We start from the raw sequence: 26,790 nt of genomic DNA, 5'->3' as shown, positions 1-26,790 counted from the left end.
CTTACCGAGAACGGAACTGTACATATTTCTATTATTTCAATTCAAATTTTGAATTGACAAAATGGTACGATTTTAAACTAAAAAATATATTAATTAATAAATTGTCGACCGGCAATATGGTTGAAAGAGCATTTCACTGAATGCACCCTAAGATTTATATACAAACTTGCCATATGATTTCTGACAGCTAAAACGTCAAACAAAAATAAAAAAACGAAATATAATAAAAAATTTCACTTCCTTCAATACGAGGACAAATCAAATTTATTGAAAAAGTAGGTAAATTTTAATGACTGGGTTCCCAGAATCAGAGCAAAAAAAGCTGAATTCCCTTTTAAAACTTTCACAAATCTAAAATCTGCAGAAAAAATGAAAATATAGTGTGATAAGTCAGTTGTGAAGTTGTGGAAAATCGACGAATGTACAAAAAACATTATTAGAAAAAAGGAATCCAGTAGAAGTGAAACGAAGAAGTTTGTTATTTTGTGGCATAAAGTAAAATTGAATCAATATTGCTTTCTGTCGAATACATGATATTAAAATAGTAAATTTTGTTTACATAGTAAACATAAGGGGTGTGAAGGAGGTGGTAAGCAATGGCTTAAACTGTTTGATAATGCACTAATAATTTACATATTGGTATATTGGAATATCCCTAATAATTAAACACAATACTTTCAAATATGTTATTGAAATCTTATTGCTGTAAAAGTCGAACATATTTTCCTTTAAGCCTTATGAATTTAACGAATTAGACCGTAGAGATGTGGACTACATTTTCATAAGCTGTAAACACTGGCATTGCCAATGGTTTGGAAGGCTTTAAAGAGAGTGTTTTGGCTTTTGAAAACATTACATCGTATGAATTTGATTAGCTAATCTGGTGTTTTTTTACTTACAGATCCTTGCAACCATCGAAGTGGTCAAGCTAAATCCTAGTGACGTCATCACATATATTTTCGCCACGCCTTGAAATGAGTGGCAAAGTTCGTTTAAAGGAAAATGGGTATCTCGATGAAGACCCAATGACACTGCAAGATATCATTTATAAATATATATGTGAAAACCTAGATGTAATAAGTTCACCCAACATGTGTGGCACCCTACGTCAACTAAATGAGGGCATCGTTCTTCCAAATGACATTTGCGATCGACTGTTAAAAGCATGTCAACGTTTTCGTCGCCAATTGAGTGATGATGTGATAAATATTTTTCAGGATAGGACACGAACCTCGTTAAAAATTGTGCACTTGAGAAATAGTACTTTGACTAATACAGGTGAGAAATGCACCAACTTCATTGCACTTCTGCGTATTGTAAGTACATTTACATTGTATGTATTTGGAAGATGCAATCAATGACGAAATTCGTTACATTTAAAATCTCTATGAAATATAAATACGCGTCACATATTCATATGTACACACATGCACATATATGATCATCATATGTATGTGTGTATGCAAATACTTTAGATAGCGGTTCTACTTATTTGATTAATTGATTAAGTTGGAAATGAATTTGAATAAAACGTCACTGGCCTTCTAATAAGAATAATACAGATATGGAAAACTTGTTTTTCAAATATACATTGGTACACTTATGAATATATAAGTATGTATATACATATGAACATGGCATATCAAAATATCAACATAAACCACTTTCTAACTGCTGTGAAATGTAAAAGTCAAGCATAGACATTTAATTTTGCAAAGATTTGCTTAACATTGCATACATACATATGAACGTATGAACCTTAATGCGTTAGGTTAAAGTGAACTAATCTAAAATTTGACTTTGGATTCATTGCTTGTTTGTAATGGGAGCAATAAAAATCATAGTTTTTATATACTAAATTTACTTACATTAATTTCATGAATTTCGCTATTTCTACACAGGTTTGGAGATGATTATGCGCCACAAGTTGTATTCCCTTACGCTATGGTACTGTAATCAAATAAATGTGCAATCGGCCCAGCTGCTAACGTTATACGGTGAAGGGCTTCGCTCGTTAGAACTCGGTATTAATGCGCACATGCTGCAAAACTCTGAGCCGAATGAGAAAGAGCCCGTAGATTTTGAGTTCAATTGCCCGCATCTTCGTCGATTAGTTTTAAATGGTGTAGTGCTGCATAATGGCTTGCAACTCAATTGCCTGCTGGAACTGACCCATCTCGATTTGACATCCTGCGTATTAGTGGGTTTCAGTTTGGAAGTGCTAGCAAGCCTGCCACTACTGCACACCTTAATATTATTTAATGTGTGGCCAATCGCTAATCAATTACAAGCAATTTGCTTGTTGCGCCGATTGCGTACATTGGACATTTCAATTAGTAATTCTGGCAATGGACATGGAACCTACGATTTGCCCGACCAAACGTTGGAAATGATAATGAATAACTTACGAGAACTTACGCACTTGGATATTTCGGGTACAAATTTAGCTGGTAATGGGGTGGCAACGAAAGAATCGAATTTTAAATTGCGCACCGACATCCCGGGGCTGGAATCGCGAATACAGCGACCATTACAGTTTTTGGGTCTCTATCATACGGCGCATTCAGCTTGTAAACGTCACGATATACCGGCGAATGAGGTATGGAAATTTATTTTATCCACAAACATACATATTACATTAAATATATCTATGTATATATACAAAAGATCGCGGGCGACGCCGATGAACATCAAATACTTACTGCAGCAAGGTATTACTACGACAGACCAATGCTTCTAACGAGAGTAAGTGTTGACTTGACTTGACTTGCAGGCATAAGATCATATTAGTAACTTTAAACTTTTTATTTAATTTAGGTTTTGAATGACCTCTACCACCTTTTCCGATTTGAAATCTGTAAGGATATACATCTGGCATTGGATGCAGTGCTTACAGCTATGGATAGACATTTGAAATTCAAGCATATGCAAATTTCGGGAAGGTAAATTGAAAGAGTTTGTAGTGTGCTATTAGATATACTATATATGTAAATTTTCTATTACAGTGCTACGCTGTTTTACATAGTTAAAGGTCGCGATCGCTCAAAATTCGGTACTCCCTTGCGCCATCACATTATTCGTACCCTACTCAACGGAATGGAGACGCATCTTACTGATGATACGATGCTTCGAAATGGTTATCTCACGTTAACACAATTCCAGATGCCAAATGATGTCGTAAGTTTCATTGCATTCGCATAAAATGCCTAGTTAAAAAAACAATAACCTTTTGCAGCTGTTCGTGTATGAGCGCCTCATAAAGGTCTTACTGCATGGTGTATCGAAGACTGAGCAGGAAGGCTTTGTACAGAGGATAGCAATATATTTATTGAACACTTTAGCGTGTCAAGTGGATGGCAAGCAAAAGCTATTCTTAGGCGAACTGGGTGTCGTTAGTGTAAGTATAAGTCGGTAATGGAGTAACCCAAGTACTCAAGAAGAGTAGGCAAGCAACAACAGCTCGGTGACTCATGCACATGGATGATACTAAACGAAGTTTTTGTAACTTTCTTCCTTTAATCAGACAATGTTAAACTTAATTAAGGATCGTTTAACGCGGTCGGTATTCGATGATGTCATGGAAGTGGCATGGTCAACAATGTGGAATGTAACCGATGAGACTGCAATAAATTGTAGAAGATTTTTGGAGGGGCGCGGAATGGAGTATTTCTTGAAATGCTTGCGTGTAAGTAAACTCTAACTCTGGGATCACCGTTTATACCTCTTTAACTATGTGTATTTACTAAATCTGTTGCAGACCTTCCCCGATCGTGATGAGTTATTGAGGAATATGATGGGCCTCTTGGGTAATGTCGCGGAAGTTAAATCGTTGCGACCAAAACTCATGACACAAGAATTTATAGAAGTCTTTCGCAATTTATTAGTATCGGCAAGCGATGGTATCGAAGTAAGTAAACGCTATAAATTATATTTGAACATTCAATTGTCATAACTAAACGACATACTTAATCGCAGGTAAGTTACAACGCGGCGGGTGTGCTGGCGCACATCGCTTCGGACGGACCTGAGGCATGGACAATACCGTCGCCAAGTCGGGACAGCGTGCTCATACGCTTGGTGGAAGCCATTAGACGTTGGGATATAAAAAGTGAAAGAAACATTAATTATCGTAGCTTTGAGCCGATTTTGGGATTGGTACGCTGCTATGAGACGCCTCAGTGTCAACACTGGGCTGTTTGGGCTCTAGCCAATTTGACGCAGGTATGCAATTTTGTTACCTGTATGTATATATAGAAATATTCAATTGATGCAATTGTGTTTTAGGTTTACCCAGAAAAATATTGCCAGCTGGTGAAAGAGGAACACGGTATTGAAATATTGACTGAACTGATACAAGATCCACGACCATACGAGGATATAAAATTAATTGCGCGCAAAGTAATTGAAAAATGTACACATTGGCCCAATTGGTTGTTAGACGGTTAAAATCGAGACAGTTGTGTAAATTAATGAAAAATCAAAATTGGTGAGAGTTGGATAGAGAATATCACCGAATAACAAGTGAGCTAAGCTAACTAATTGGAGTTAACGGAAGCGATCGGCGCTCGAATGGCATACACGAGCGAGTATAGGAACTTGTGTAAATTTATTCTCTGCTTCCTCTTAAGAAATGTTTATTTTTAAATGGTATACTGTTTATTTAAATTATACACAAACGATTATATTACATTATTATTAAACAATGTAAAATTATTAACGTAAGACCGAAGTCGCGATAAGAAATTCATGGGTTAAGTAAGCTAAATAATAATAATAATAAAGAAAACAGTGAATTTGCGGCAAAGCAATGGACGGAGACACAACTTCATCGTTCCAATGTCTACGTCGCATGTATGTATATAGGTTATGTTTGCTCGAACTAAGCTATTTAATAATCAATTAGAGAAACTACACAAATAACATTGCTTATGGGAGCTGTTCGCAACTGTGGCGTTTTTTCATTATAAACTCAAAGAGATTAACCGCTCATTTAAAGAAATGAGTAATCGCAAAAAAAATATACATATATAAAAAAATGTATGAGAAAACTCTACCCTAGGTGGTGTTCTTAGCGTTAATATATATACATATGTATTCAAACATTTATCATTCATTACATAGGTCATGTAAAAAACATATTTCATACCAGTTTATTGCAGATTCGCTCACCATTACATAACATAACATAATATACAATGTAAATCCATTATGAAATGCAGCTTGTTTTCATGCCAATCACAATTGTAAATATTCCGTATAAAGAAGCCGTTATAGTAGTGCGTATATTTTCGAGTTTTATTATTGTTTTTACTAAAATACTTTACGATTGTTCTTTCAAAAGTTGAGCCGTGCGAAAGTAGTGGAAAGAGTGCAAGAGTTAGGTGACACGCCAAGCTCTTTAAATTTTGTAATGCTTTACTTTTCTAACCATTTATACACACACACACATATGTGACTGGTGGCAGCTATGCATGATTTAATACACTTTTATTAGTTTGGCTGAGTTTAACTTTAGATTGCATAAATTAAACACAGTTACTTTTCATGAAAATAGATGTTGTATGATCTTCTCGAGGGGCGCAGCGGCTGCAAGATTTTGTGAGAAATGCTTCAAACTCACGCCCGCCGCTCTCCTTTCGCAATAAGCTCTTTGAAATACAATAAAAATAGAGGAATAGCAACTTACATACATACGCACTCTCAACTTTGACAGAGAAAACTTCGTTTTGAATGTAAAATAAATCGTAATAAAAATATTGAAACTAAAAAACGCATATTTTCTTTCCGCATTTTCCAAACTGTTATAAAACACACACGCATACATACATACATTATGTATTACAAGGTATCACTTGCAATTTATTTCCACACAAATAGATTTATTTACATGAAAGAGTATACAAAATTTGTCAACGCGTCAAGAGTTGTTGGACCAAGTTATATAATTTCTTTTACACGAAATTTATCCAAAAAATAAAAAAGAAAACTGCAAGGAACAGAAAACATCTAGCGGCGACGACGGCGTGAGCGCGATCGTCTGCCACGACTACGGCGCCTCTTACTGCCGCTGCGGCGTCGCCTCCGGCCACCTCGGTCGTATATGCCTCCACCCTCCTCATAATCAGCGGCATCTGTCGGCTGCATGTAAAATAAGAATGCAAAAATTGTCATTAATTGTCATTACCGATCGAGTCAGCACATGTGCACGTCGTCATGGCTTCCACTCACCTGCAGTTTACGCGATTTTCTTGTGGCCACAACATCGTCCTCCGAGCTGGAGATACTCAGCTCATCCGACAGCTCGTCGTGATGGTCGTTCTCATGATAATCGTAGTTGTGGCTACTTTTACGTGTGCTTGTCGTAGCGCTTGTCGTAGCGCTTTTCGTTTTACTCATTTCCTCGATTTTCACTGCCTCTCTGGTCTGTTTGTTGATCGCTGAGCCGTCGACAGCCTTGATAGTGATCTTTTGTTTGTGTCGTTCTCGTCTCAAACATGCGCGTTCGTCCTTTTTCTTATCTGCCTTTTTATTTCTTTTTTTTGCACAAACTTTTTAACGGTTGTTGCAATTAAAAAACTAGTTGGAATTAAATTTTTTTGCACTTTAAAATTTTTTTTATTAATATATTAGAAAAAAAATGTTATAAAACGTTTTTCAAGTTCGAGACAATCTATCGAATGAGAAAATTTATGAAATTTACAAGTCAACTGTTTTCGAAATCTAGTCATCCTTTAACGGTGTCTACGATTGGAAATGCATAAGTATCGGTTTATTTTAAATACAGTATAGGATGGATACTTGAAGCAGAAATAAGAGACAATGGGGTGGCAACGAAAGAATCGAATTTTAAATTGCGCACCGACATACCGGGGCTGGAATCGCGAATACAGCGACCATTACAGTTTTTGCGTCTCTATCATACGGCGCATTCGGCTTGTAAACGACACGATATACCGGCGAAATAGGTATGGAAATTTATTTTATCCAAAAATATACATATTATAGTAAATATATTTATGCATGTATACAAAAGATCGCGGGCGACGCCGATGAACATCAAATACTTACTGCGGCAAGGTATTACTACGACAGACCAAGACCAGACAGACTTCTAACGAGAGTAAGTGTTGACTTGACTTGACTTGCAGGCATAAGATCATATTAGTTACTTTAAACTTTTTATTTAATTTAGGTTTCTACCACCTTTTCCGATTTTACATCTGTAAGGATATACAGCTGGCATTGGATGCAGAGCTTACAGCTATGGATATTTTTTTTGTATAAAAAGGAATGGTTTTCTTTTGATTTTGTGGCTGAGTCTCGTTTCGTTTTTCTCCAAGCAACGATACTTAAAGAAAGGGTCTTTGGCAAGTCTGATGCATTTTTGAGTTTGGTTAACACATCCGATTCGGTAAAGCCTCCTACACATTCTACAAGAAAAGATGAAGCATTAAAGTGCTTCACTTTCTTCATTTTTAATTAGTCTTCTCATATGCCTTTTCGAGAATATTAATATTATTTCTTTATTCAAAGTTTAAACACAAAATTTAACAGAACTTTTAATTAAGATAGCAGCTCACCTAAACACAACCAACTTTCTGCAAATTTTCTTCAAATGCTTGACGATTTGACGAAATAACTTGTATTTGTTGTTTACATATTGTACTCGTATTGTAACGTTTTTCATGTACTTACTTGATTGTAAATATGAACGCAGTAGAATTTAACCGCATTGCTTACTTTTATGCATTACCTAGTATCGAAGAATTCCACATAGAATTTTCTTCGGAGCATTCTTCAAAGAAAAATGTAAGCGGTGAACCATTGTCCCGCTGGGAAGCTCTTTAAAATACAATAAAAATAGAGGAATAGCAACATACATAAGTACATACGCACTCTCAACTTTGACAGAGAAAACTTCACGCATACATACATACATTATGTATTATAAAGTATCACTTGCAATTTATTTCTACACAAATCGATTTATTTACATGAAAGAGTATACAAAATTTGTCAACGCGTCAAGAGTTGGTTGGACCAAAAAATAAAAATAAAATAAATAATATTATAATTTCTTTTACACGAAATTTATCCAAAAAATAAAAAAGAAAACTGCAAGGAACAGGAAGCATCTAGCGGCGACGACGGCGTGAGCGCGATCGTCTGCCACGACTACGACGTCTCTTACTGCCGCTGCGGCGTCGCCTCCGGCCGCCTCGGTCGTATATGCCACCACCCTCCTCATAATCAGCGGCATCTGTCGGCTGCATGTAAAAAGAAGAGTTCAAAAATTGCCATTAATTGTCACTACCGATCGATATGCACGTCGTCAAGGCTTACGCTCACCTGCAGTTTGCGCGATTTTCTTGTGGCCACAACATCGTCCTCTGAGCTGGAGATACTCAGCTCATCCGACAGCTCGTCGTGTTGGTCGCTCTCATGATAATCGTAGTTGTGGCTACTTTTACGTGTGCTTGTCGTAGCGCTTTTCGTTTTACTCATTTCCTCGATTTTCACTGCCTCTCTGGTCTGTTTGTTGATCGCTGATTGCGCCTCAGCCGCCGACAGCTTTGATAGTGATCTTTTGTTTGTGTCGCGCTCGTCTCAAACATGCGCGTTCGTCCTTTTTCTTATCTGCCTTTTTATTTATTTTCTTCGCACAAGCTTTTTAACGGTTGTTGCAATTAAAAAACTAGTTGGAATTATATTTTTTTGCACGTTTAAATTTTTTATTCAAATATTAAAAAACATTTTATAAAACGTTATTCAAGTTCGAGACAATCTATCGAATGAGAAAATTTTTGAAATTTACAAGTCAACCATTTTCGAAATCTAGTCATCCTTGAAAGGTGTCTATGATTGGAATTGTACAAGTACAGTATAGGATGGCTTCTTGAAGCGGAAATAAGCGACCAACTTTTAAAAGATGATACATTTGCCTCATCTGCATGATTAAACCTGGCTAGTACCAGCGTTCTGTGCAAGCTGATTCTAGCGGGTAATTTCGAAGCCATTCTTCACTTGCCACCTTCCTCCGTATTGAATATTGCCAGAAGCTGGGTGTTCTTCTGTTCAGTGGTTCAAAGATGGATTTACGGCGAGAAAAATTTGAATAATTACCGGAAAACCCCCCAAAACAGCCCATTTGTTATTTCCATGCAAACGAATGAATGTTTGTTTGTTGGTAACGCTAAGAGAACGGCTGCACCAATCCTGAATGATTTCCTGATGAAATTTCAGAGGTTGTTCGTTGTGGATCGGGGAAGATTTAGAAATAAAAATACCTTACACTTTTCATGAGGAAAAGTCGGAAAATTGGACTATTCCAAAAAGTAACTTTTTTCATACAAATTTTTTTTCAATTTTTGTTTGTTTTGTTATTCAATATTTTTATTTGTATTTCAATTTATTTGAATCATTCAATTTCGGTCGCTTGCTTTTCTATTTCGGCTACTCAAAAAAAAAAAAAATTATTCAGGGGAAACGCTATGTGTGTTTCACACAAAGTGATTAATTACAGAAAGAAATTTGTTACGATGCCACGAAGAGGTCGCGCTAATATCGGTCGGCGTTCTTTTTGGCATCAGCATCCATTGGTTGCCCAAGTACTCCCAGGATGCCATGACATACATATGTACGTGCGGAATTATGGATCGCGGTCAATCAGCAAGCGATCGTCACGATGTCTCAGCACGACTTTTCAAACAACAGTTACGATGTTTGATGAGCTTTATCTTGAAGCAACGTATATGTGGTGCTGTTAGATGCTAGATGTACTCTGTTGAGTGGCAAAGGAGAGGTTTGCCACACGCATATATTCTTCTTTGGATGGTGCATGGTGGTTACGGTGCAACAAAATTAACATTGACGAGTTTTTTCTCAACTTTTGTCAGTGATCTGTTTGCAAGAACATTGCTCTATTTGGAAATATCTTGTTATTATATACGGAATGCATCGTCGAAGAAATAGTTACGCAGAAAGCAAGGCCAACCAGTGGATGGACATCCAGGTGTGTTCTCAACTAATGCATTAAAACGAATATTACATCATCTTCGCTAAAAATTGGAAATGGGTCAATTCCGGTTGATACTTCCGGTGGTTTGATATCAATTCCATCTTCGCTTTATCAATTCACGAAAAATGAACTCATCACGAATGTTCGGACATTGGCCAAATTATCGTAACTACGATTCCTTAAGTGCACACGCAATGTTAGCTGCTAAAATACCGATGTTGTTGGCTTAAACTGGAAGATTCAAAGTCAAATTCCGGGAGACTTGCGCTCATACAAATCGATCGATCGTCTTGACAATGAAGACGACGCCGGATCCTTTGCTTCTCAAAGTTGGATCTGTCGTTATTATGTTCCGCAATCTGCGCTATCGAATACAAGGGGGCAGAATGCTTGATTCTAAGAGTTCCTTTGAGTTCTAACGATTTACCATTTCAGTTCAAACGTATTTAGTTTTCAGTGAAAATTGCATTTGAGATGACAATCAACAGGACACAAGGATAGTCGCATAAATTTGGCATAAATCTGAAATGCTATGTTTTTCACACGGCCAGATATATGTACATACGTGGCGTGCACACGAGTTAGAAAACCATCTTTTCTGTACACCGTAAGAAAGTAAAAAAGTGTTGTTTATCAAGCTGCGTTACATCGAAAAAAAATGAAATGATAAATTTTCATATCAAAACACATAATTTCACGCAGGACAATGGCTGCGGGGTAAGCTAGTAAATAAATAAATTTATTCTTTACATCTCTTGAAAATTTATAAATAATTTCCGCTTGCTTTATCTTATCTGTTTTTTATATTTACTTACATACTAATACATATACACACATACATACATGCACTTTAGTCTGCATATTGTACATACATATGTAAGTACATTGTCACCTAAAATGCAAAATAACGTATCATCAAAAAATTCGAAATTGAGTATCTTATTGATTACTATTCACTACTTCAAGTTACATACATAATATTACATACATACATATGTACATATGTCCAACATTTTCAGGTTCTGCGTTCATATATTACCCAGTTTTAACCAATATTAAAATTTTTTTCACTCGTGTTCCATTTTATTTCGTGTTTCATTTACGCCACTGTACATTTTTGAAAATGTTACGTTATTTTGCATTTTAGGCGACGATATAGTAAATAACTCGTTAATAAAATTCCACCATTAAGAAAGTCATCTCAATAAATTACAATGCAAGCATCTAAAAGCACAGAAGAACCGAGTAATATAAATAAAAGTCTCATGCATATAAGAATCTACACATACATAAATATACATATGTATATAAGCGAATACGAACACACGCAATGCACTCGGCACACGCAAAATCAAAATGTAAACAACCCCACTGGCGAATAGCAAAACAAAATTCGATTGACATGCACATACACATACACACATTTCATGTAAACAACAGTAACTTTCAAGAATCGCGCCGGTTGTCCCCACATTTATCAGCTTATTGGTATTCCACATGTTTTCTGCCCTCTTCCGCATTTCAGCTGACGGCGCAGCAGTGGATGAGGTGAGGGTGGCAGATACACACACCCAAATAAGCGGGTTGTTATAGGAGGCATTCTCTCCATAGATGAATGTGCAGAAGAACAACCCTTACAGAGATGATTATGGCCAAAACAAAACAGTTGAGGTGACCAGACGTTAACATTTGTAAATAATCAGTTCATTAAAGAAAATTTCAGAAGTTTTATTAAATCGGGTATAGCGGGTCTTGATAACTGTATCTATAAGTTGCACGTGGTTGTTGTGAAAGACAGAAGCATTTTAAGTTTTTTTTTTGCTTTATCTAGCTGTAATTTCACGATTTTTTCTAACTTCCTGCTTCCAAGAGGATAGCGAGTGACGCGAAAATGACTGCTCAGTGAGTGCACATATGCGTTTATACGTACATATATTTACATCGTAACAGTGTAGGAGCGAGTGGAGAGATCGGTGATAATTCCTCCCAGAGATTGCAATCTTTTAGTATAGTCGTCTTAAAATGGTCACCTTATCGCAGAGAATGTCAAAAGTTTGGAATTTTCTTAAACGAGTATATAGTATGGCCGTAAGTATGATATTTGATTCCAAAAACGCTCGCCAGTTTTGTAGTTTGGTCACCTAAATTGCTGCTTCCGACGTTGTACAAAACAAACCACCTAGCGACGTAGACGGCATTTTAGCCACCACACGAATTTAGTTATCATTTCGTCGTCTTCCCGTTTGGGGGTGTTGCATGTCTAACAGTTTGTCACTGCGCGCTTTTTGAAACTTTTGCCGGTCGCGTGCTCGTGTGCAGACATCAAACAAGAAAGAAATGAAAATTGTGAACCAAAACAGTGCGAATAAATGGTGAAAATATAGTGCCAAAGTATGTTTGTATGTGTCTGTGGTTTATGTGAATTCAAATTGTTAATAAATGTGCGCAATTGTAAGTGAGTCTCTTTTGCATTCTGAAGCCTTTGCATATCCATAGACATCCTAAATCACACATACGCACCCAGATGCGTTTGTGTGTGTGTGTGTAAATTTAAATTTCGAGGGAGCATTACCATGCATGCAGTGCAGAAGCGTGTTTGCATGAGTATGTCCCAGTAAAGGCCGGCTTTGTAATTTTCAGTTCTTCGATTGACTCGTCGACTGCCTTATCGACTTTAATGCCATTTACCTTTGTTATGATAATATTATATGCAGTTTCAGGCGTTGTGGACACTGCCGGTCCGGTAATTAAAGGTTTCCGACCCTCTATGTCTATTGTTGTGGTTGTTGTGTGGTCGCGGTCGTTGCACGCTTCATCGACGTCACCAAACGTGTACTAACGGACGTCACATATTGTTCACCGGCGACTGGCGCCGTCACGCTTCCATTCAATTATTAACGTGCTTTATAGTAGTTACTTAGCTCCTTTATAAACGGTGGATTTGAGTTTCAGTATTGATTTTTCACCAAACTTTCAGGCGGCCTGGCCGGTTGCCGGCCTGAAGTGTTGTAAAGTGTGGAAAGTTGAGAAAAGCTGAGAGGCGATGTTTGCACTCAACACCTAATGAAGTGGCTTAACTCAAGTGAAGTGCCTAAAGAAATTCATGAAGAACAACATCTTTGAATAAACAAAAGGAATGTTGAAGATTTAGTGATATTCTTTGTAGAAGCTTTAAACTAAATGTACATATGTATGTGAATTATTTAAACGCACGTACGTTTATTTAAGGATGTGAGGATATCATAGACCTTTAAAATAATTCCCATAGCGCCATTATTGTCAGACAACCTATGAAGACTAATATATTTGCGAGTGCTCGTGAATTCTTTTCTACAAGTTCTGTTGGCGTTCCTCGCAGTTTGTAACACCTCGAAAGAAGCGTCGGAAGTTTTTAATTCGTATCTTTCTCTAAATCATTTTCGACTTTTTTTGTTAAGAAACAAAATTTCTTATAGGAGAGCGAAAACGCTTGATAATTCAAATTAGGGTTCTTCTATGCCCAGCGATATATGTATGTAAGGGAATTCCTCATAAAGGTAGAAACATACCGAACATTTAATGAAATTGCATTGGAAATTACTTCGTTTTAAAGAAAATTTCGATTGTACTTATAACAGGTTTTCCAATAGGGATGATATACAAGTAATTTGTAAATGTCGTTTTGGACATTTTTAATATATCAGCAAGCAAAGATATACGCAACAACAACGTTTACAAATTGTTCAACTCAAAATAATAATAAATTAAGAAATGAGGCTTACTTTCATCTGAGTGATGCGGTAAATAAACAAAACTGTCGATGCTGGTGAGAAGAATATCCACAAATTATTCATGAACAACCATTATATTCACCTAAATTAAGAGCTTAGTGTGGTTTTTGGTCTGTTGGAATCATAGGTTCGTACTTCTCTCGAAATGAAGCTTGTGGCACTGTTACTGTCAATGGAGTGCGGTATAGATCGATGATAACCAACTTTTTATGGCCGCAATTGGAAGAAGTTGAGCTTGAAAACATCTGGTTCCAACAAGTCGGGGCTACGTGGCACACAGCCGAATTAATGCGAGAAAAGTTTGAAGATTCGATTAGTTCAATAAGTTGTTACACTCATTGGCTTCGAAGAAGTTGTGATTTAACACCAACAAACTACTTCTTGTGGGGTTATCTGAAGTCATTGGTCTTTAGCGATAAACCAGATTCTCTTCATGCTTTAAAAATCAAGATTGAAAGTGCTATTCTTGACATACGACTTGATTTAGCGGAAAGAGTACTTGAAAATTAGATTCATCGAATTCGTTCCTGCAAAAGAAGTCGTGTAGGTCATTTGGATGATGTTATATTCGAAACTTAATTGTGTCGATTGTACTTCACTCTAAATAAAAAAAAATTTTGAATATCCTTAAAAATTTGTGTATGTGTGTTGTTCTTTAAATCATATCATTCTTATTGGAAAACCCTGTACATGTATGTATGTATATACAACAATATACCTATAAAACATATTAAAATAAGTAAGTCTGTATATACATATGAGTGTTGAGACGTACATTAAATATAAAAAAGTAGATCACTCACTTCCTTGGAAAAACGTGTTTACGTGCCTTTGGCGTGTTCAAACCTGTCCATTATGGATTTAAAAAGTTGCTTTCACGCCAAAGGGCTAGCAGAAATGATGATGTAAATACGAAAGGGGTGGGATATGAGTAAGAGCACGAGGCCATAGTAATTGGCGTTGTAGTGGAGGTAAATTAGTTTGTTTGCGAGCAAATTAGAGCTAATAATCATTTTTACAAATATCGAAAATTAATGGAATTTCACTCTAGAAGGGTAATTGCTAAAAGGGGAACACACACCTTGAGGTGAATAAATTGCATTTGAGGGTGCATGCGATTATTCATATGTATGTATGTATGTATGAGCGCGTGCAAATTGCTTTTGAAATAAGCGGAAGTAATAAAATTATTTCCCGGGCATGAAATAGACTCTGGCATTGAAGGCCGGAAGTAGTCTATGATTAAACGGGATTTTCGCTTTGGCCCCCACAAATGTTTACGCAGAAGCCACGGTGAGAGCTTCAACGTGTAATTCGATGAAATGAGGGCGGAAATTAAAATTGTGAGTAAAAACAACTGTAAACAAATAACAGTACAAGAAAGAGGTTAAAAGAGTACAATCTCATTGAGTGCGATTCGAACCTGCGACCATTGATACTACATACCAACACTCTACCCATCACGCCACGTCCACTTAAAAATTGAAATGATAATTCTTAGTACAATTACATCGTCATTAACATCTATATTCGTTGCATACTTTAAGGCGTCACGAACAAAATGCATTTCTACACTGTGAAAATTAGTGTACATGAAACACTAAAGAGACATTAAAAACGAAAATGTGTAAACCATTTCAATAGCACAAGAACTGTAAAAATATAAATCATATGTTGCCCAAAAGTACCTTAGCAAGGCTTTTACGCTGTAGATAGCATTTTATGCCGGTCTGTGGGTTGCTCGTAGTGGTGTATTTTCGGTGCAAGGCTTACATACAATCGTATCCCTGCAAGCGTAGTGAAGTGTAGTAGCGGCATGTGGAGCGGTTTCGATCGTTGCAGTTCCCGTGGCGTCGATATTCAAAGCACCAACAATGCTGGGAGTAGCCAACAGGAGACTCTGGCCGAAATTGAACACATATCAACGATAGCCGGCTCGCTGGTATCAATTGCTTCCATATCACATACACACACACAAGTACGTTATGTGAGTATGACAATGGCTTTTGTAGAGAGTCGACTGAATGGCCAGTTCAGGAGCATTTTTAATATTCTTACTTTGTTTCATTTACTCACTGTAGCAATGTACAAACGATGCCGGTTATGAGACTGAACACACCTCACTCAATTCGGACTTTGATGAAGCGGAACTGCGTCGGGAGTTGCTGCGTGATGTAAGCCAATATATGTTATTAACGCTTTAATAATCACCTATTAATGCTTTTTTATGCTTCTTTCAGAAATGGAAATTGTTGTTCGATATGGTAAGGCACTTCACTATATTTGTACGCTACATTTTATTGTTTTATATGGCCAATCATATCATGTATAATATCTAAAAGAACGCATACTGGTATTTTTGCTTTCCTCACAATTTCTTTTGGAGTGTAATGCAGTTTCATTTATATGTGTGTATTGCTTTAGCGGAGTGTGCGCTACCATGCATTCAATTCAAACGATAGGTACTAGATTGCAGGTTCGAATCCCAAGTGGGTATACCAATTTATTCATTATTTTATTTTTTTTATTTTTTATTTTTACAGCTTAAAAACTATTTTTTTTTAATTAATTTTTTTTAACTAATTAAAATTAGTTGAACCCAAACAGCTCACTGAGAGACTTTTTATAATCTCGCAACACGTTGCTACAGAGTATAAAAGTTTCGTTCACCTAACGGTTGTATGTATCACCAAAAACTAAGTGAGATAGATATAGGGCTATATAGTATATATATAAATGATCAGGATGAAGAGATGAGTTGAAATCCGGGTGACTGCCTGTCTGTCCGTCCGTCCCTGCAAGCTGTAACTTGAGAAAAAATTGAGATATCTTAATGAAATTTGGTGTATATGTTACTTGGTAAAAAAGTAAGGACGAGTACGTAGACGGGCGTAATTGTACCACTTCCACACCTACAAAACGCCATTAAACGAAAACCTATAGAGTGCCATAATTAAGTAGTAAAGTAAGATATAGAACTGTAATGGCACAGAGACGCAGGGGATCGCTGTAGCAAGGGCAACTGCGGCATAAAAAATTTGAAAAAGTGGGCGGCACTCAGTCCTATAAAAGATTTAATATCTTTGAAACCGTTCAAGCCAAAATAATTAAATTCGTTCAAAATAAATCTTATAAGAACTCCAACCGACGATGTGGAAATCAATTCTACCGGATCGTAACCCCTCCTCCCCATGTAACGGTACTGTTAAAAACTACTAAAAACTCGATAAATCAGTAACCAAAAATTTCACAGACATTAAATTTTACCACCGATATGGTATTAGACAGCTTTATAAGAGTCGAGGTCAAAATTAGAAAATGGGTGTGGCATCGCTCTCTCTCCGGTGAAATCACAAATATCGGATTCTGCTCGACCGATTTCAACTAAATTCGACACATTTTATTTTATTTTGACATATTTTAAAGAAGTGTGAAAATGGACGAAATCGGAATAAGACCACGCTTACTTTCCATATAACATACATATATATAAATTCGATTTGATTCTTTTACTTTCGAGGGTACAAATCAAGAAGCAATTAATATAACGAAACAAAATCCTGAGCGAATAGTGCTTTTGAGGTGTGCCATATTACTACTAAAAATTTCCCAAATCGAACCAAAACTGTTCAAGCCCCTAGGTACAGAATATTTGGACCCTAGTATCTATAGTTTTATAGTTGACTTTTGACCGAAAATATCTTTAGCTTCCATACAACTAATATAACGAGTTTCGAATCTCCGGGTGATTTTATACCTTAAATATCGGCCAATAGGTGAGTTATCTCACCGAAAATTAGAGAGTGTGTTTTACTTATAACAGTTTATCTTTGTGCCAGTTTATCTTGTGTGTGTGGATAAAATCGACCGAAAACCCTCATATAAATAATATCAGGATTTTCAAACATCCTGGGATTAGGAACCTTGAGGAATGTTTGGGAGCATTTCATTAGTCGGTAGCCTTTTAACAGCATTTAGTATTGACAAAAATACTATACCTCCCATATACCTAAAATAAGATCTTCAAATTTTTGTTAAAACTAATCGAGCGTATAATATTGTAAATAATAATTCTGTCTGAAGTTTTGCACCTTAAGGTATTTGCCTGGCATTGGTCCTGGCAATTTGCATGAGTATGAAATGTTCGGTTACACCCGAACATAGCCCTTTCTTACTTGTTATTCTATTTGACGACAGGAAACATAACACAGTACTTGTGCTATATTCGGCTGGGTATTGGTCGCAACCAAAAATTTTTTCAAAATATTGAGTCAGAAGTAATAATTTAACTTCTGCGTTCTTCGCAGTTGGGCTCCAAAATCAAAATGTTTGCTTTCGAAGTTCGAGATCAAGCTTATTGAAATCATCATTATTAACTGGCCTCAGTTTTGAAAATTCCTCCTAACATAATGTGTGCTCTATAGTGGTAGCAGGCATATAGTATATTGTAACGGTGGTATAATTGTTATTATTAGTATAATTAACACTAAAATACAAGTACTAATTTAACGTTTTCATTAGAGAATATACTTTTTGACTCCGTAATTTTCCATATTTTTCTCCTAAAAACAGTTCGATCCCGAGGGTTTTGGTGAGATACCAGTTGATGACTTTGTGAAGGCATTAAAATCTCCCGAATTTTTATCACAAGTGCCTATGAATAAACGTGAATTGCTACATGAACGTGCGAAAAAGGCACAACCGCCGATCGGACCCGGATATGTTACCTTCCAGGATTTCGTCAATGTGGTAAGTGGTCTCAATTCTTAAACGTAAAGCTTATTACTATGGAACTAAGGAGGCGAGTCAAAAATTTGCGTACTTTTCATCTTTATTGTGATGAGAGATTAAATTTTTCAAAAACGAGTTAAGTGGTCACTTAAGGCAAGTTACTTAATAAGAAATATTTACTATGAAAATTTAATAAGAATAAGTTTATGATCCTGAGAAAAATTCCAAAGATTGTCGTGTCATCTCGTGACCTACATGCAAGGCCGAAAAGAGAAAACCGGGGTCCGAGAATGATTGAAGTGAATTGTTGGAGAAATAAATTTACAAAACATTCTTGCAGTACATATGGTCCTCTTGAAAACTCCAGAGAGGGAGGAATTTTCCCCAATATCTTCCTCTTTACTCCACGGCCTACAAGTTACTTCTTATAATTAACTGTTTCATGTTAGCGAGATCGAGCAGAAGTATACTATCAGTAGATGAATTAAACCTTGGCCTTTGTATGAAGTGCAGTTGTATCTTGGGTCCTTCTAAGCTGAAGCTCTTTACAAACGTATAACGTTTTCTTTGGTTCCTCCGTTTCTGTAGCTTTTATATTTGAAAGTCATGAGAAGAAAATACACACGCACACATTCTGACTTGGCTCTGTAAATGCAGCTATGGCTTTTGTTTTAGGTCCAAGGCTCCCTTCCTTACACACACAAATGTAAACATGCACACATTGAGACTTGATAATTTGGTTTTTGTGCAGTTTTGGCAAATATCCTTTGCCTAATTTGCACTTTGCATATTTGCGTCCTTTTTGTTTGTGTTCATTTCGGCCATTGGCCTGCTTGCCTGCCTGCCTTCTTGTAGGAACCTGGTATTTAGGTGTGCGTGTGCACATACATAAGTGCACATGAAGACCTACTTACACTCAAAAGAGAATCTCCGACAATTGCCATTCCATTAAGAGCCACATCTTGCTTGTTTGTATACACACACACATGCATACATATTTGCATTGGCTACTCCTTTATTGCAGTGGCTTTGGAATGGTTCTTAAGTAGCTGTTGTTGCCACACAGGTGCATGTGTGCGTGTGTGCATGCGTGTTCATATTGATATTTACATGCATTGCTATTATTGTTGTTATTGTCATTAGAATTGTTCAGATTGCGGGCGTTGATGTTTACCTCTTTCTGCTTCAAGAAATTCAATTCAATTCGATTTGATGCGTTCAACTGCCGTTAGATTTGTACTACCCAAGCGCATGTGTGTGTGTGTTCCTTCAACAAATATGCGCTAGGATGTTTGTTGCTGTTGTTGTTGTTAGTAAATGTTGTTACTGACAAGTGGCATGCATTTTATGTTTTTTGATTGATATTTCATTTGAGTTGTTGTTATCGCTTGTGTACATTTATTAATTTGTTGACAAACGGTAAATATTGTAAAAAGAAAATTCCCACAAATTGTTTTCGGATAGGTATTGGACACTCTCTCTCTGCATATTTTTTATGCATTTATTTTTCGGCCATTCAAGGCTAGCGTATTGTAAAAAAGAGCAACGGTTTGTTTTTGCTTTTGAAAGCAGTTAATAACTGTGGTAAAATTGTTTTCAAACATATGTACTTGTTGTGCCTTTAATTCAGCGGAGAGAATAATAGTCGAGCACCTCATTATCTCCATAAGATTATCCTGGCATCTCATCTGAAGAGAAGTTTTCAATCTTATGTTTATATTGGATTTAACGGCATCTTCTCGACAGACTATCAAAGTGTTTATCGCGAAAATCTTTCACATAAAAATCCATCAGCCCTTCGGAAAATTCTTGCAAGTAGCAAGTTCCACAATTTGAATTCAATATCTTTTAAGAAAGTTGAGCATGAATGTGTTTTCGAAAATAAAATTACTGTTTCTCAAGTCCTTGACAGTTCAGGACACTTGCAGGTAACACCGTTGTGATCTGTGCAAAAATGTTCTCCTTGACTTCGCTTTAATTTCTTGAGAAGGTTTCAATTTTAGAAGGAAACCAAAAAAAATTACATCATGTTAATGTGCAAAATGTGCTCATAAAACGATATTCAGTCTTCTGGGCTGTGAAGCCAAGATGTTCACATTTTCTTTGCTCGAAAGGAATATCTTTATGAATATTGAGAAGAGAAAGACCGTTCAATCTATCTTCACTAGTTGCATTCCTCAAGTGAGTTTTGAGCGGCGAATTGTTGAAAACGATCTTTCACTGACAAGATGCGCCTGGAATAACTTCTCGAATAGTAGAGGGCCGAGAATCGTTCTTCGAGTGACGTCTTGCGAACGAATGTCATGACAGTTGTCTCATCATCGGAATGACAATCCTCCAAGTAAGAACAATGGTCCCACTGTAGTACAATCTATGTACGGTTGAAATCAAAAAGAGAGCGTTAATTAACTTATTCCGTGATTGTACGACTTTGCGACAGTTGCCTATTATATCGAATGATGTATGTAACTTATAGAGTTTGGTTTTCGATTGTCGAGAGAGGATTTGACTGTTTGTTGGCAGGAGATATTTTGTCTTGGCCTCGTTCACTACCAGACCCATTTGCTTCGCATCCTTATCCAGTTCGGTGAAAGCAGATCTAACGGCGCGGTTGTTGAGGCCAATGAAATCAATAGCATCGACGTACGCCAGCGGCTGTACACTCTTATAGAAGCCCTACAGTTCGAATAATTATCTCCAGAAGTATATTGAAGAATTTGTACGATAGGGAGTTGTTTTGTCTGAAACCTCATTTTTCACGAACCTAACGAAGCTTTTCGTATTGGGCAACGTCCGTTTACAAAGCCGTGTTAGATTTGCGGGGATATCAAATTCAGTCAAAACGTCATAAAGGCAGATTCTTTTCGTGCTGTCGAAAGCAGTTTTGATATCGACGAAGAGGTGGTGTGTCGATTCTCTTTTGAAGGTCTTTTCCAAGATTTGGCGCATGGTGAATATCTGGTCTAAATTTTTAGCGCTACCTTTGCGAGGCAGTTGTGGTTTGTAAACGTACGCCTCTGCCGAAACATCTTCATGTGGATCATTTTGGTTTTAAGTCATGACAGTCGATATATTTGATTTTTTAGGTGTTCTTTTACAGTCCTGAAAAGATTGTAAGGTTAAGTTTGGTCCATGCCCACGATCACGGCATTGAAGTGATATACTCGTATTCGTATTTTTTCTCTCATCGTAAACTTCTTAAAGGTAGATAGATTAAAGCAGACGAATACCACAAGGTTATCCCAAGGTTATCCATTAGGTGATCCAAGAAGGGTGCAATAAGATCTAATAATATTAAAATTCTATTAAAGCTATCTGCCTGTGCTCCTTGCTCAACTCACTGCTCAGCTAGGGTTCAATACTCCATTTTTGCACGATCTGTGCAGATCATGTGCCAGTAATTGCCCAGTGATTAAAGATTCATTCAAGTATTATAATTCATTCGGTTGACGCTTGCAATGCGCAGATTCTATGAATGAATTCTCCACCGATTGCTAATTAATGACTAATTTATTCCAGTGCTACCAACAAATAACAACTGCAAATGCAAGAAAAGCTTCATTCTAGCAGCATGATAGAGCACTAGCCACATGCTACACGCCATATGCAACATGTAGCATGCGTGCCGCGGTTGCTGTTGAAGGAACGCGGTGTGGCGATTATTCAATCTGCAAAACGATTACCATTTATGGCATGGCATTGATTTACTAAAACCGATGGCGCACGCGCCTATTCCTCAGCCGACAAGCGTCCGACAATTGCATTCGGTCGATGGGCTCAACCGGTAGCCGGCAGGCGATCGACGCCACCGCCTCTCGCCTGGCGCTTGCATGCAATCCGTTCCGTGTTGCGGTTCTTCATCGCATTTTCTACACAAGCACATACAAACATACATACAAATACGAATACACATTCATTTCAATAGAAAATGTTCGCCTTCACCTGCCAGCATCTAGCGCCAAACAGAGCCGCGTGAAGCTGACGACGGCTTCAATGATGTCCCCGGAGCCATAAGCGCGATGCAGTTGCACCTAGTAGACACCGCCAGCACGCTCTGATTCTGTTCACAGTTCGTCTCTTACATTACATACATACATACGAGCCGCTGTGATCCGTTGTGATTGATGTATAATGCAAGCGGGGAACGATTCCATTGAAGAAAAAACCAATTCACTTGTCCGCATGTTTGTACCTAAGCGCGCGCGCGTGTCGTGATACAAACATACATATATTCAGCGCATGCAATCTGGCCGATGCTGCCAGTGATAATGATGTGTTGATGATGTTTATGATAATAATTTGCGAGATCAGCTCCAGCGCGCTTTGTGCATATTAAAAGAAATCGAGCAAATCAAGATGAACACCACAAAAGTGAAGAATAAATGCAATGCGACGGAAAGCGGAGAAGCGCAAGCGCATGCGCATTGCGCACATCATAATCGCGTCGCGTGCCCAACGATCGCTTGACGGGCGATGACTGAAGACTGCACGACCCCGAAGACTATGTTGTCGGCTAAGTTTATTCAATAAACTTGCAGCTGCAACGTTGCGCTTCTGTGCGGCAGACGGCACGGCGTGGCGTGGCGTGGCGAGGCGACGAACGCTGCACCGCGTAGTTGGGTGCATGGCTGTGGGCAATGGACGAGCAGCGGCGGCACTTGTTGCATTTTTTACCGTTTGTGCATTCCGACTTCATTCAGAACAAGATTCAGGAATTTCTTGGTGCGTGCTTGGCACAGGTCCTACAACAGCAACCCAACTACAGCAACACCAACAGCAGTTGTTCGCTTCGGCGTGCATTGAATTCAGAAACAAGAATGAGTTATGCAGTGGAGAATGCAACGCTGCCTCTTGCTTCTTATAATTTGATTGTGGCAGTTTATTACAATGTTATTGTTATTGCCGTAGCTATTGATGTTGTTGCTGTTTGTTCGCAGGTCATTCGTCGACTGTAATGTGGTAATGTGCTGCGCTCCGACGTAAAGCGAGTGTTTGTGGTGCCGATGTTTGTAGTGGAACGGACGCACTTTCCGAACATTCGCGTCGCAGTTGGGCAACAATTCATTAATGGATCCAGGAAAAAATATCCCGCTTATTAAAAATTGCCTTGAATGTTTTCATCAAAATTAAAATTTCAAACTACTTAATTGCTGAAGCTCTGCCGGTTTTGCTAATTCGAGTTCAACTTTGCATGGTCTTTTTAAATACCGTTGCGGAAAGCAAGGCCAGTGGCACTCAAGTTTTGGCACACTTCACCAGCTCTCAAACCTGACAAATGCTTTCGACATGAAAGAGGCTCAATATGATTAAAACTTTAATAGAATGGTCCAGGGGAAAAAATTATTGGTGTTACCACACATGAAGTGGTCTAACGGAGAGTATAGAATGCAATCTAAATGTGTACCCATTATGTGAGACGTATTTTTCATCAGTTTCTCTGACTCATATTACTCATTAGATTATTGGTTATTTTTTATAGACAATTTGACCAGTATGTTATGAGACAATTCTGTCAATACAATGCATACAGAGTTTGTCCGAAACCCTGAGTCTGAGGACTGAGTCGATTTAAAAAAGCAATCATTAGAATTCTTTAAAAACTTTCAAAATAGGCTCCTTCTGCGTCGATGCAGCGCTGCCAGCGCGATTTCCAAGCATTAAAGGCGTCACGGAAGGCATTCTCCGGAATAGCATTGAGAGCCGAGGTGCATGCTGCTTGGATCCCTTCTGTCGTCTCAAAAGGCTTGCCCTGCATCGGCCTTTTCAGGCAAGAAATCAAAACAAGTACGGGGGCCACTTCTGGGCTGTAGGGCGGCTTCGGAAGCGTTGGGATGCCGGTCTTGGTTAGATAGCACTTCACAAGAAAGGCGGTGTGAGCCAATCCAATCGGCTGCAATGTCTTGTCGGAATCGATTGATGTCTTCTAAATAATACTTTGAATATTATACATGTGATCGCTTTCAGGGAGTCGCTTCCTAGATCTGATTTCGCCAATTTAAGATTCGATAAAAGCTCATACAAACTCTGCAGACATATAAACTGGAGAAAGATCGTGTAAAGACACCCTTGCAATTCGAGGTCTCGTTGCTGGGTGTTGGCTGGGAACAGTAGTACTTCTTCTTATTCCAACTTGCTGCCATCCCCGGCATACTTTCTAAAATATTTATGAATAGAATTTTAATAGAATTTACTGGTTATTTAATTTTTTTACTTTGGGCCATAATAATCTCCTTCTTTTGCTCTGGTTTTGACTCAAATGCATCTGTCTATAAAATGCAATGCAGGTATTTCAATTTGTAATGATGAGCGATTTTTAATATATACAAGCCCATACTTTAGTAATGTCGCGCGGCTGTAATTCATGGAGGAAGAGATGTGTGGTTGGCAGGGCAAGACGGAGTAAAATGCAGGCTGATTGCACAATGAATGCATGCGCTTTTTGCGACTGCCGTGCACATTCCTGCATCTTAAGCGACAATGGCGACACGCCAGACCAGACGGCCTGCGCTCGGCCAGCTGGACGCACACGATTGACGCGCCGCCGCACAGCCAACGTTCGTTCAGGTGTAGCCAGTGAGTGTGGCGCTGTGCGCTCGCCACGATTACGCGTATATGTCATAACGTGCAACACATTTGTTGCCAACACAACCGTTACAACAACATGCGCCGCGCCAGCGATAATGGCAATGTGGCAAGAAGAAGTTGCAACTTTTTTCCATTGTCTTATCAGTAGCAAATCAGTTGCTGATGATCTGAGCCGCTGAAGTCGCTGTTTGTCGATCAACAATCAGCCCGACAGCCGGGTAGACAGACGGCTGGTGTTGATGCAGCTGGTAATAAGTTTGCAATTGACGACGCGGCGCGTGGTGTGCTCTTGAGTATGGTCGCCGTAAAAGGCTTTGTCACGTGCGATCTTTTGTTATAAATTCAGTAATCATACAATCGATGAGCTTGTATTGCGCATGTGTAATAGCGCGCGTGGGGATACTGGGCGGTGTTGGCGGAGTGCGAATGGTGAATGGCGAACTGCCAACTGTTGCATGATGAAGTGATGCTGTGAAGCTGGTTGGTGGCTCGTGGACATTCATACCTTTACCTTAAGAACTCGAACGTGTGAGTATGCGTATAAGTTGGGGTACACTTGTGTGCGTGTGTGTGTTTGTTGTGCGGCATTTTTGCTTTAAATCATTTATCCTAATAAGGTTTGGTCGCCAGATTGCAACGCGTTGCACCGCCACGGCAATGAAGGCGCCTGTCCCGGACCATAATCTTTCACTTGTTTATTGCCTGCCGCGTGCCGTGTGACGAAGGTGGGCCAAGCGCCCGGCCATATGGGCGGCTGCGTGCTGGCATCTTGGCGCGTTTTTGCCCGCATGTCTGCAACAGAACGAACGCGAATGGTTGGTTCTTGAAAGCACATGTCTCTGGCTATGTGTGCCTTTGTAGTTGATGAGATGAGCGTGTATTTTGGTGGAAAGTTGTGTGTGTGGCACATTGACATTGACAAGAGTGTTTGCCACTTGCCTTGCTTCAAATTATATAAAATATTTCCTGAATAGTAAAGGAAATTCAACAACTTCTGATTCTTAACTTCCAACCGATACTAAGAATTATAGAATTACCTTCGCCCAATTGCTGTTACCTCGATTGCAGAGTTTGACTATTCTTTAAAGAGTTTGTAAGTGGCGATTATCGGATGAATGTCATAATTATAACGATTAGACTAGAAGACTGACTGTATGAGCAACCTTTCTAGCTGTTGTGCATGAGTCTTTTATCACCAAAGGGAGGGGGTTTCATTAGTAAATCTTGATATACTGATATGAGAAAAATAAAAGGAATTGGACTTGAATAACTGACTAGTTTCGATAGCCTTTAGTACTGTCTTTAAGTGTTAGGAGCTCACAATATAACTTTAGAAAGATAAGGTAAACATTTTTATTAGTTTTCATTCAATTCGTTCTTAAAATACAGTGTTTTTGGAACACGACCTGAAACGAGGTTTCAGACAAGTCGACTCCCTATCGTGCGACTTCAATCTACTGCTAGAGAAAATAATTCGTGCTTAAGAACTAAATAGAGAAGGTACAATCTTCTTTAAGAGTGTACAGCTGCTGGTGTACGCCGATGGTATTGATATCATTGGCCTCAACATCCGCGCCGTTAGTTCTGCTTTCTCCAGAATGGACAAGGAAGCGAAGCAAATGGGTCTGGTAGTGGACGTGGCCAAGAAGAAATAACTCCTGCCATCAAATAAACAGTCGTCCCACT

The 26,790-nt window shown here is 38.2% G+C and overlaps 3 protein-coding genes and 1 long non-coding RNA gene across 7 annotated transcripts in view; 2 read left to right on the top strand and 2 right to left on the bottom strand.

Annotated features, from left to right (window-relative positions):
* Positions 1 to 26,790, bottom strand: part of LOC126763761 (uncharacterized) — a 64,680-nt gene that overhangs the window by 23,601 nt on the left and 14,289 nt on the right. The gene's annotated exons all lie outside the window — the stretch shown is intronic.
* LOC126763741 (protein zer-1 homolog) lies at positions 286 to 5,770 on the top strand. Its single transcript, XM_050481492.1, has 11 exons — positions 286 to 589; positions 902 to 1,278; positions 1,902 to 2,599; positions 2,668 to 2,745; positions 2,818 to 2,942; positions 3,006 to 3,177; positions 3,236 to 3,397; positions 3,524 to 3,685; positions 3,758 to 3,907; positions 3,976 to 4,221; positions 4,285 to 5,770. The coding sequence occupies exons 2-11, from the start codon at positions 975 to 977 to the stop codon at positions 4,444 to 4,446; spliced, it is 2,259 nt and encodes a 752-aa protein (XP_050337449.1). The 5' UTR covers positions 286 to 589; positions 902 to 974; the 3' UTR covers positions 4,447 to 5,770.
* Positions 7,927 to 8,814, bottom strand: LOC126763758 (uncharacterized). Its single transcript, XM_050481531.1, has 2 exons — positions 8,350 to 8,814; positions 7,927 to 8,267 (listed from the first exon to the last, which is right to left on the bottom strand). Exons 1-2 carry the CDS (start codon positions 8,503 to 8,505, stop codon positions 8,136 to 8,138), a joined length of 288 nt encoding a protein of 95 aa, XP_050337488.1. The 5' UTR covers positions 8,506 to 8,814; the 3' UTR covers positions 7,927 to 8,135.
* Positions 12,175 to 26,790, top strand: part of LOC126763746 (protein rhomboid) — a 32,566-nt gene continuing 17,950 nt past the window's right edge. Inside the window, exons 1-5 of one of the 4 annotated variants that reach the window (XM_050481502.1) lie at positions 12,175 to 12,473; positions 15,336 to 15,766; positions 15,870 to 15,962; positions 16,029 to 16,052; positions 18,361 to 18,537. In XM_050481502.1, the coding sequence (XP_050337459.1) occupies positions 15,605 to 15,766; positions 15,870 to 15,962; positions 16,029 to 16,052; positions 18,361 to 18,537 (456 nt within the window). In that variant the 5' untranslated portion in view covers positions 12,175 to 12,473; positions 15,336 to 15,604. Of the gene's footprint in view, positions 12,474 to 15,335; positions 15,776 to 15,869; positions 15,963 to 16,028; positions 16,053 to 18,360; positions 18,538 to 26,790 lie in introns of all 4 variants that reach the window. The other 3 variants (XM_050481501.1, XM_050481500.1, XM_050481499.1) reach the window with 3 other exon arrangements.

The sequence above is a fragment of the Bactrocera neohumeralis genome, chromosome 6 (genome assembly GCF_024586455.1).
Source record: "Bactrocera neohumeralis isolate Rockhampton chromosome 6, APGP_CSIRO_Bneo_wtdbg2-racon-allhic-juicebox.fasta_v2, whole genome shotgun sequence".
NCBI lineage: Eukaryota > Metazoa > Arthropoda > Insecta > Diptera > Tephritidae > Bactrocera > Bactrocera neohumeralis.
Note: the sequence above shows the minus strand (reverse complement) of the source record. Positions and strands in the feature narration are given on the sequence as shown.